This window comes from Pieris rapae, chromosome 16 (assembly GCF_905147795.1).
Source record: "Pieris rapae chromosome 16, ilPieRapa1.1, whole genome shotgun sequence".
Taxonomy (NCBI): domain Eukaryota; kingdom Metazoa; phylum Arthropoda; class Insecta; order Lepidoptera; family Pieridae; genus Pieris; species Pieris rapae.
The window spans coordinates 2,031,994-2,043,843 of record NC_059524.1 but is presented as its reverse complement, the minus strand read 5'-3'; the positions used below and the strand labels follow the sequence as shown (position 1 = coordinate 2,043,843).

Genomic DNA, 11,850 nt, shown 5'->3' with positions numbered 1-11,850 from the left:
GTAATTTACAAAGAATTTTCACTTCTAACATTCGTACTTTGTACGCACGCACTTTTTATATTGATCTATGTATGTTTATTAAAGATTAGACAATTATGATTTAAACGGTTGTAGTAAATATTTGCTGTGGAGATTGAAGTCCTTTTGGAGCTATGGAGAGGCCATTGGTTGGCCGACAGTCTCAAAAATAAATAAAAGAAAATATAATAAAAATCTAGTCAAAATATAATTGTTCGTATCTACAAATTATGTAGCTCCATAGATTTTACTTATAGTTTTTATTTAGGTAAACGTATAAATAAAAAAATATTATATTGACATTTTTTTTATAAGTTTACCTAAATAAAAACTATTTGGTTAGTATTAGATCAAACACACTCTGATCGCTTGTCATTGGTGGAATGACACTAGAAATGAGCAATAAACTTTAAATATATGTATCAAGAACGTTCCAATTAATTATTAATTATAAATAATTGTATTGACATCGTTAATAATTTAACAAAAACAAACAATGTCGGACTCAATTATTAACGAACCATCTATCCACGAAGTGTTTGTAAAATCAAATATTTCTTTCTCTTCTGAAGATCCACCAAGAGAAGAATGGTCATCATTGGAGTCCGCATCTATTGAACTTAGCCCAAAGATGATACTTTTCAAAGAGGGCAAATACCAACCTGGAAGTGGAGAAATATGCACAAAGTATATACCGATGTCAGATAGTTCTATTTTAAGGCATCCATATTACGCCTATCCATCTGTTGTTAACCCTGGAATTTTAGAGGCGCTGTTGGAACCAGGTACACTCACTACATCTCTATGTAATCTTCAGACATCTTAAAGACATAAGTAACGGTTTTAAAATCATATACACGAATTTGATGATACTTAATATGTAGGTGTCTTGGGGGACCTTGATTGGAACACCTCCAAGTGATTTTCGCTGCCGGAGTTTCGTCTAAGTAAAAAATATTTAAAACTTTGTGTAATGTATTGAAATTCGTAAACAAACCATATATTTTCTTCTTTTCTATTATATTATTCGGTTATAAGAGATGTGATATGATCGATTACATTGCAAACGCAGGCCGAACCCTACGAGTTTTTTCAAAATAATGTACTAAGTCGTACTTTTAATGCAGAATGTCGCATATGTACTGAATAGTTAGTCAAATGAACATATTAAATATTTTTTTATATCTGCAGAATCTTTAGACGAAACCATACACTGTGTTCATATCTAAATAAAATGATGTAACACATCTCATAGAAGTCTGTTGCCGCGTTATACAAACCGAAACTGATATTTACAGAGAAACGAAAATCCTATCCACTGGACGGTCAAGAATTGTACTTACAAGTTTGTGAGGAGATGAAATTAATCCCAGTTCGATATTTTCACCGCGGTTTGTTGCAGCATACTATCGACCTGAAAGTGAGTTTTTGAATCTAGTTTTCTATTGTTAAGAGACCATTTTATTTAAATATATGTATAATAGATAAGCCTTTTATTTTGCTTAAAATTGACAATGAAAGGTGCATTATCTCATTATGAATGAGTAAATTATTTATCATTGAATTATTCACAATTAGCTAATGCTCCATGTAGGTCTGCAACCTTGTAGCTCTGTTCCATGATAATTTCTAGTAGGCAAGAAGGTAATTAACCTTCTACCTGCCACATACAGTCAAACAGTCGTCGATTTTTTTCGATCTCTGGCATACCGGTTTCCTCACGAGGTTTTTCTTAACCGTCCAAGCGAATGTTAAATGGGCATATAGGCAGAAAGTCTATAGCTGCATAGCCGGATTCGAACCACTTGAAGGAGGAGAAGTAGAGTCGCGCGCTTAAGCCAATACTGCTCACATCAACTTTAGTTGTAATAAGAAAATAATGGTTATTACATTAAATCCCATCTTTGTACCTCCTCCATTACTTTCTAATAGTTTTAGTTTTGGTTTGGTGCAACAGATATTATAATTACGAACTCAAAACCGTGCATTCAAACTTATTCATAAAAAACACAATGCCTAAGAAATCCATGCCATTATTTTTATTATCATTAATGTTGATAATTACTTCATAATATACGTAAAGTATCATTTACCTAAAGTTAGGAGAAGAATAAGCAGCAATGTTGACCTATGATTGCAGTGAAAGTCTTCCATCGCTTAGGTCGTAGATTCGAACTCATCGTTTATGTACATCTAACACTGAATGAAGGAAAGTCGTGAGAAAATCGGCATTTCTTAAATTCTAAATATTTAAATTCACGTGGGTCAGAGAGAAAGATGTATTATTTTATACTAAAACCCTTATAGGGCTGCAAATCCACTGTATTTTTATAAATAAGCAGATTTAAGTCAATATCAAAATCAAAACTTGTAAATATTAAAAAGTATTATCCATATCCCAGGGCGGATTTTTCAAGCAAAGTTTGTCAGCCTATTTATAATAATATTTTATATACAGTACTATGGTTTAAGTCAACCAAGCATATGGGCAATGTGCATAGCACTTGATGTCAATCCCCATGTTGTACGCTTAGACCTCACGTCAAATTTTTTGGACGATGACGCCTGTTATCACCTTGGTCAATTACTTGGTGAAAATATGACAATTACAGAACTTGTACTATCGGGATGCAGGTAATTGTTAAGTTTTGCTTTTTAGTATTTTTTTTATTTATATATTTATATTTACTAATGTAGTGTCAGTAACACCTTGATATTATGTATGTGTATCTTGTTTTTCGTTGAGACTTTTTTCTTACATTTTGCATAGTAATTAACGCGTATTAACCCTATTGTTGCTCTGTTCTTGCCTTTTATATGGTATTAATTTTGAAGCACGTATATTCGTTTTTGACGTGACAACGTCTTATAATTCGATGGAGCCGGATGCACGCACGAAAACGTGACTCATGCGGCGTTACCTCGCGGCGCGGCGTTACCTCTGATGCGTTCCATTTAAAGCTTGAATTGCGTACAAATAAATGTTACTTGATCAATTCAATTATGATTTCTATACACATATGTATTTATTTATTACTTTATAAGCAACGGAAGAGTTATGTGCCAGATGCAGTAATATGTACAAGGGACACACATTATTTTAATTTAAGTTACTATATGGTATTAGATTAAGATATTAAAGATTTTGAATATATATTTTAAAAAAATGTCCTAAATATATGGTGCTTACAGAATTAATTCTAGTGGCACGAAGAGACTCGTCGCGAAACTACACAAACGTATGATGCAAGTTTTGGATTTATCTAAAAACAATATTGGAGATGAGGGCTTTAAATATCTGGCCGATCAATTTGTTTTAGGGGCGATTGTAAAAAGGTACCATATAAATATATTTATTTATGGGACCTGTGGCAAAAATGCACTTTGGATAAAGTGATAACGGACGCCCAGGGCCTGCAGCGCCAAGGGCTAGCGGTTGTGTTGCCGAACTTACAGGGAATGGTACTCTTTTCTTGGAGGCCTAAGTCGTATATGAGAGACAAGGTCAAAAAAACAGATAAATCGTATGGATTTTTTGTTTAGGTAGATATTGAAAAATGTCTTGAACACCTAAACACCATCTATATGAAATATGCAACTTCGGTTCATATTATTCAGCTAAATCAAAATTGCATACAAAAACTTCACAAGCCTCAACTTCAAGCCTTCAAAAAACGATTAATGGACTGACTTTTGAACACACACGTAGAGTTGTGACGATACTGAGACCGAACATGTAGTTACACATTCATACACATAATTTGTTGTAAACAGTTTAAAAAAAAATTATTTCTTTTTTTTGTGAGTGGTGTTGGCAGAGTGGTTTCAGCGTACAGCTCTCATCCTTGTGGTCGTAAGTTCGATCCCCGGTGGTACACAAATGGACTTTCTTTCTGTGTGCACATTTAACATTCGCTCGAACGGAAAACATCGTGAGAAAACCGGCTTGCCTTATACCAAAAAAGTCTACGGCGTGTGTCACAAAACAAGATTGTAACGCCACTGATTTATTTTTCTAATATACTTTCGCATTTTATTGCGAGCTGGAGTCAGGTATGTTTTACTTAAAAGGGTTCGCCAGTCATATACACTATAATGCATTGTTATAATGAATAAACTCATTTTCATTTTATTTAAAAAAATTAGCTTAATTCTAAAACTAAGACGTAACGTCTATGATCATAATATGCAATTTTGTTGTAGGTTAAATTTAAGCTACAATGATTTGGGGATTGAATCTGCCTTGGTATTTGCTGGAGTTTTGGAAGTCAATAATAAAATTACTCATCTTGATCTCTCATGGAATAAATTTTCAACATTAAAAGGTACATTGAATATGTAACACTGTTTTTTTTTTTAATTTTAATGACCTGTACCGTCGGCATTTTTAATCCTGTAAAATTATTTTTTTGTGATACTTTTGTAAAGAAAGACGTGTTTACACGATATAAAATAATTATTTTCAAAAACAAATACTAAACAGTCCCAATATCATAAATTATAATTCCAATAACAAAAGAAAAGTTTAATTAGAAGGAAAGTTAATATCAACTAGATGTCCCGAAGTAGCAGTTTAATTTTTTTAAGCTATTCTAAAATAAATGTAACATCTTCTGGCTTATTAATTAATAATTATAATTATATACTTTATTTACTAATAGTATTCTTATATAAAATTCTAATTTCACTATTTGGTGAATATTAAATATCTGATACTTTGACCTGAGATCCCTACATATACTAATTATAGTATTTGAATAGAGAAGGAATTGGCAATTGAAATCATTTCTTTTACCATTTATCATTGAACCAATCTTCCGTGTTTCGTAAATAGTTTAAACATAAAAACGAACCGTAAGACAAAAGTGCTCGACTAAAAACCCTCTGCAACTAGAATGAGTAAAACTAACATTTAATAACTGGTATAAAGTATACAGAGCTCTCAGGCTGTGTGGAATAAAGTCTGAACGTTCTCGCTAAATATTTATGTGGGAAAATAAAATAGATTGCGCTATATCACCTGGATCATGGATTTACTTGGATGTCTGGAACGTTTATGTAGACTGTAATATGTTTGCTTTCAAACAACGCTCCAATACTACAAGTTTTTTACTATTTTATTTCAATATCACACATGCATGGTAATAGTTGCAGTTCCTTACAAATTCTTTGTGAACCAAAAACTAGGTGATTATTAATAATGGCAGAGAACTAGCCAGTTCGTCTCGTCCGCACCGTCCTTTGGCAATTCGTAGTGAATGTAAATTAAGTCTTAACATTATTTTCTATTTTTCACAAGTGTGTACTTAATACCTTAAACCATTTTTAATTCATGTTCCCACCACTTGTACTGTCCACTGGTCCTTATCAATACTCTTTGCAATGTCCTCTATGCCTATCGTGTTCCTAATATAAATATTTCTAAGACCTATCTTTTGTTTTTAGAGAAGATTAAAATTGTAGGTTGGAAAGTACTATCTACTACTTAACTAGATATCAATATTTTTTGCACTTCAAAATTATAATTAATTTAATTCCATCACCAACGCAGTCTTCATAAAATAAGATTAAAAGTCTGTTCTTTACTCTAATTAGATTATTTTCAGGCACAAATGACCTTCTAGATAAACTGGGCGATAGCAAGGTGCTTGTGGAATTAAACATGTCTTGGAACGCGCTTAAAGTTAATAAAGTTTTTACGAAATTGCTATCTAGCCGTAACCTTAAATTACTTGACCTAAGTAACAACAGGTTAGTAAGAAAAAATCTAAAATATATGAATGCAAAAATTACATAAAATCATTTATATGAAAATTCGACGAACAACTATAGATTAATTGATCAAAGGCGTCATGGTATTTAAATCGATATTAGAATTATAGATAGAAAAGATTTCTTAGAAATCAATAATTGTATAAATGAGTATTTATAATAAATTATCAATAAATAATTGAGCCGTGTTGGCTTCGTGGCTTTAGCGTGCGATTCTCTCCCCTGAGTCTCCGGTTTGATCCCCCACTGTGCACTAATGGTAATTCCGTCTACCCGTAGATAGAAGTTCGCTCTTACGGTGAAGGAAGAGAGAAAACGAATATGTCTTAAACCCAAGAAATGTCAAAGGCGTGTGTCAGCTAACCTAACCAAACCTGATGGGTTATTTTGCCATTTTCATTATAATTCAATAACATATATTTACCAATATTAATAGATCTCACAAATCACAAGTAATTGACAGTCTGTAGTAGTTTAAAAATCCTTATTATTTATGTTGAAGCAATGGTGTGAACCATAAATATAGTCTTTATTTGTCTATGGCGTCATTACTATTATCCACCATTGAACAGTCGTTAGTTTATAGATCGTTGATTCATAAATTAAATAAACCAATTTGACTTTGACGTAAAACTATAATGACATTAACTGACATTAACACTATGCTTCAACATAAATATTAAAGACTATAAAATTACTACAGACTATCAAATAGTCGTTAATTTGTAGATCTATTAATATTCGTAAATACAGGTTAAATTAAAATGAAAATGGCAGCTGATACCAGGGCCATTGCTCCGACAAATATATTAATTTTAAAGTTTATCCATTTTAAAAAGAAAGCTAGGCTTTATTTTTGTTCGATATATCGGTAATATATCTTTATATCGAACAATTATTGTAAATTTAATTTTAGCTTATCAGGTACAGCTGCAAAGGTTATATCAACTTCACTATTAAAAGCTAGACGACTTCATACACTCGACCTATCCTGCAACCCACTCAGTCCCAGTGATGCGTTGAAGATTCTAACAACCTTGAGAAAGCCAACTGTAAAATTACTTAATTTGCATATAGACAATATTACCGTGGATTTGGAGTTTCTTAAGGTAGTGATAGTATTGTCTTTTATTAACATAGCTTTTACAAATTTAAAGAAAACAAACATTTTGTCTTCAGTCACCGTGACCACGCACGCTGTAAAGCACACAAAACGTCGGAAAAATTAAAAATTATTTTAAATAATTATAAGTTTATAATAATACATAGCTTCAATCTGGTTAAAATGTGTGTCTTTAAATGTGGTTTTAATAAAACAAAACTTCATGTATTTTAGTACGAAGTATTCATTCAGTAGTGAAATCTTATGAATGGCGCAACACACCTATGTATAAAAAAATATCAAAATTCATGAAGATTTAGTTTTTTTTTTATAACAGAGGCGGGCCTATAGTCACTTGGTCACTTAGGTTTATAATCACATTGCCAGAAAGCTCGCCAGGGCGTTGCCAGCATTTTAGACAACATCCTTTTAATAACTGAACTTTATAACTAATTATAATGTTTATTAGTTATGTGAAATGGGGTTTGAAGATCATATTAGGGCATTTTTGGGAGTTGGTGCTGAATAATTATTCGTTTCTTGTTCTGAATGGTTATAAAGGCAAGTTAATTAAGGCTGATAAGATAATCGTTGATTTTTGGATCTGACATCTAAAATCATCTATTATTTTGTTAATTCTAAGATTTCAAACTCGTTTATTATTTTCATTACTAGACTAATTACCAGTAGCTTGTTCCTTCAAAGGCTTTACGTTTTTTTTAATATTTTGTAAGTAAATTCCATGTTATTCAGGGATAGTATAGCATTCGTTTAAAAGAATTTTTGAATACGGGACAGTCATTTTTATAAATATACAAAAACCCTAATATTTCGTCTATTAGTTAAATAACTATATATCTAATGAACGGTGCAAATCAGCTAATTAATGCATGAACATCGAAAAAAAGGGCCCACAAGTGGCTTACATGTAAATATGTAACACATGTAAATTTTCTCCTACGACGAGATCCAAAATTATATAATTACAGGAAAAAGAAGAAATATTACAACTACCTTATAGGAAAAATACAAAAGTTTCACACGGCGAAGTGCTACACAATTACACGGTTTCATTACCAGATATACGACCCCTTATAATGAAAAGAATGGACTATCTCACACAAAAGGGGAAGAAAACTAAGCTGGATATCGCGTAAGACCGAAATTTATGTCATTATCCAGCCATATATTTAATTGTAAAAAAATGTTTCCACACTTCGCCGAATTATTTCGTGATATGGAATTTCATAAATAATGAAACTAATGTTTATTTTTATTGATGTCGGTGAACTTTGGAAAAAGCTAATCGATTGAATTGTGGGCGTCAAGACAGGATTGACACCTTTGAATTTACGATGACTTTAAATTTATACAACATTTAATTTAGTTCAAATTTCTGTTAAAAAATAATACAGCTTTTCATTTGCTATGACAAATGTTACTTCCGCAACCTAGGTAAATTTCGAAAAAGAGACGAGACGAGAGCATGAAGAATGGAAGAATGACATTTGTTTTTCTAACGCTCGCTAGGTCTCGTTAATTACTAATTCGACAGCCCGGACTCCCAAAAAAAAACAATGATTATATAACTATTTATTAATAACCTTATAATTTAATTACAAAGAATACATTCGTTATCAATTGGAGACACGAATATAATGCTAACGTATTTCATTGAATTGAAATTAATAAAACGCGGTAAATGATGAGACGCAAACGATTTCTTGAAGCCAGCGCGTTGACCATACACATGCTGCAACGTCAGCGATCTTCATTAGGGTACCTACCGTATGTAATTCGTTTAAAGAGTGCTTAGTGCTATTTTGTTAACACTTCGATTCCGGCAGATCAAGTGGTTTTCGCTGAACTGAAATATCGTCTTATTAGTAGTAGTAGCCTTGTCTTTTTTTATAGAACAGAGAACAATTGGTGCGTGATGCGTCCAAATCTGTGTGATTATTTATAGATTTTTAAAATAAAATATAGATAATTAAAGCTTAGCCATTCTATTTGTGATCTCTAATATCTTATAATTAAAAACTTTATTTTATTGGAACGCAGTTAAATTCGGTGATGTGAACTTTCTATGATGTCTTCTTTCTTTATCTATTTAAAAAGCATATTGTCGGCAACGGGCCTGTGGCTCACCTGATACTAATTGGACACTTTCATTGTCAGAAGGTTCGCAAATGCGTCGCCGGCTTTAAAGAATTGGTACGCTCTTATCTATAAAAGCGTACAATAGTGTCGTTCAGAAAGCACTGCTAACAGTATATAAGTTTGACAGTTCATCCCGTTGGCGAATGTCCCGTCAGTTAGTTTTCTGATATTGTTCTTGGTTTTAGTAGTGCCTAGGCCGGTTCAGTTCATAATAATAGTGCTAAGACTGTGTTTATAGGCTTTACTTCTTACAACTTCGAAAATCAGTTGATATAGTTCAACCGCGGGATATCCTACGGGACCTGAAGCTCGCGGGGACTCCTGTCGACGAAGACCTGGTCAACCAGCTCATCGATACATTTCCTGGACCAGTTATAGATAAAGGAACGAAGACTATAAAACTGGATGGTGACTAAAAATCTCGTATTCATTTATCTAATGTACAAACTGTAGATTAGTATCACATTCTTGCAAATAAATTATAATTATAAATCTGTAGCCACCTACAATCTACGGCTAAAAACCCTGCGCTTACGTCCTGTAACGCAAAGCACATGCCGGCCGAGCTAAGTTCGCCAAAAAAAAGTCACGGGCCTTCAAGTCCTGTTTTTCATCAAATTTAAATTTGATGTTGATGTAACATTAATTTAATGTTGATATAACATGGGCACATCCTTATTCAATATCTTTTAGTATTCTGAAGTGATCTATTTCAAACGTAATATATATAATATTATTAATATTCGGACTTGGCTGTATGGACTAAAGTCCTTTGCCTTTCCCACTAGGGATAAATTGAAAAAAAATTTTTTTTATTAATATTCGACTAATGTTACTAAGTAATATTTTTATAATGGTCAGTTTAAGTCCAAAACAATGTTTCGCTTATTAATTTTGTAAACAAAACATTACGGAAATTAATTTGTTATCTAATTTGAACAATCATTTCACTTATTAAATAGTAATTGAAGAGAAATTGACATAATTCATAAGGAACAAATTTAAAACAATTTAGGGCAATAAAAATGGCGGACCGGACTCCGTGGGGTCATTATTTTAACAATTTCCACTTTATCGCATATTCATTTTCATGAATAATAACGTGGCTTGTGAATTTTTTTATTATGATTTTGGCGCCGCTTTTTTAATTTGCAGTTTACGTGTGATATACGGTTTCATTAAAAATGGTATTTTCAACATCTGTAAACACCGATTACACACAGGAGTACACCCTTAGCATATAATTTTTGTCAAATTATTTCAAATATTATTTCCCTCACTCACCAGTTATGTTTTTTATAGAAAGTATGTAAGTTGGTTATTTTAATCCAAAAGTCGATATTTTTATGCAATTTCGTAATTGTATTTACTAATATTTTATAATTTATCTATTATTAATTTATTTCATAATATTATCTATTGTGTAAATTATTGTATTGTGTAAATATGTATTGTTTTAAACAACGGTAAATCGATGTATGCTCATTCCCGCCAATATTTGTCTGAAGGCTATCGGAATATCTTATGTTATCTTCGCTATTAAGTAAAATCCATAATTTAGTGGAACAAAAGTAATATTAACAAAATATTAATGAAAAAATTTAATAATAAAAATTAACAATACCACCATTATACTTTTATTATCTCCCGCCTAACAGAAAATTCCCAATTGACATTTGACAAATGACAAATCAACGTCAAATACAACAAATGTGTCTTTTTATTTTATAGTAACTATAATAATAATTATTATTATTATTTTAATTTATTTGAATTTATATATTTAAATTTATATATTTTTAGGTATCATAGATATGATAAAGAGACTATGGCCAGACAAGAAACTTCCACCTACGCCACCGCCACAGCAAGCACCGGTGGCGGTTGTTAAAAAAGGCCAAAAGAAGTTCAAATAAAAGAGAAATTAATTCAAGACTTACCAAGATATAGAGAATAATTTAAGTGCAATTTCCTTTAAGTTAATAAGTTGATTTGGGTTTGTGGTCTTTGTTTATTTTAGAAAAAAAAATAAAGTCAATTAATGAAAACTAAATGCGTTTTAATCTGTAAAGTTCTTAATATTTTTTGACGCTTCTCCTTAATACATGTAATAACTGTCAAACTAAAACAAGATCTCTATAGAATTTTAACGACCCATAAAGACAGCTCGGCAAGTTGAGCTAAGCCACTCAGAGTAATTATTATGCTGGGAGGCAAAAACATAATCTACGGCCTTCAATTAGCAAGAGATCGCGTTCAGGGGAAGCAACTTTTTTCAGCATAGTATGGTTAGAAGTAATTATGTGTTGTATTTTTATTTATCGAATGACTTTTGAAATGTTTTTTTTATAGAACAGGGGGCAAACGGGCAGGAGGCTCATCTGATGTTAAGTGATACCGCCGCCCATGGACTACATAGACATACTATAAATATTTACTTTTATATCTATCACACATTGTAATATATATCTTTATATACAATGTAGTCTATATACACTATAGGGACGGTGTATTTTATGGCGTTATAGGGAGTCGTTACTAAATAACTAGAAGAGAAATCAGAATTGGAAAAAATATAAAGTTTATTTCAAGCTAGTACATTAAAAAAATCTTTTTTGAATGCTATTGCCTAAATCTGTAAATTTTGTTTGACGTCTTTTGCTGCACCAATTTTGTTGTATTGTTTACTTATTTCATTCATATCTTGCGATAATGAGTCATAAGGATAAAGGAAGTATTTTTGCCAATAATGTAGCTGCTACCAGAGCTTTTGTAATGCTCGGCGGAGGCTCAGCCTC

At 31.8% G+C, this 11,850-nt stretch overlaps 1 protein-coding gene across 1 annotated transcript; it reads left to right on the top strand.

Annotated features, from left to right (window-relative positions):
* The first annotated feature begins 490 nt into the window (after window positions 1–490).
* LOC111000578 (leucine-rich repeat-containing protein 74A-like) lies at window positions 491–10,968 on the top strand. The gene is made up of 10 exons (XM_045631763.1): window positions 491–803; window positions 1,317–1,438; window positions 2,477–2,652; window positions 3,211–3,354; window positions 4,222–4,343; window positions 5,625–5,769; window positions 6,707–6,899; window positions 7,882–8,045; window positions 9,291–9,460; window positions 10,856–10,968. The coding sequence occupies exons 1-10, from the start codon at window positions 515–517 to the stop codon at window positions 10,966–10,968; spliced, it is 1,638 nt and encodes a 545-aa protein (XP_045487719.1). The 5' UTR covers window positions 491–514.
* The last annotated feature ends 882 nt before the right edge of the window (window positions 10,969–11,850 follow it).

Bases quoted from the DNA above. Each gene is read 5' to 3' on its own strand.
- LOC111000578 (XM_045631763.1), top strand. From the start codon at position 515: ATGTCGGACTCAATTATTAACGAACCATCTATCCACGAAGTGTTTGTA. The intron at 2,653-3,210 runs GTAATTGTTAAG...TGGTGCTTACAG, and splicing joins CTTGTACTATCGGGATGCAG to AATTAATTCTAGTGGCACGA. The intron at 8,046-9,290 runs GTAAGACCGAAA...CTGTGTTTATAG, and splicing joins AAAACTAAGCTGGATATCGC to GCTTTACTTCTTACAACTTC.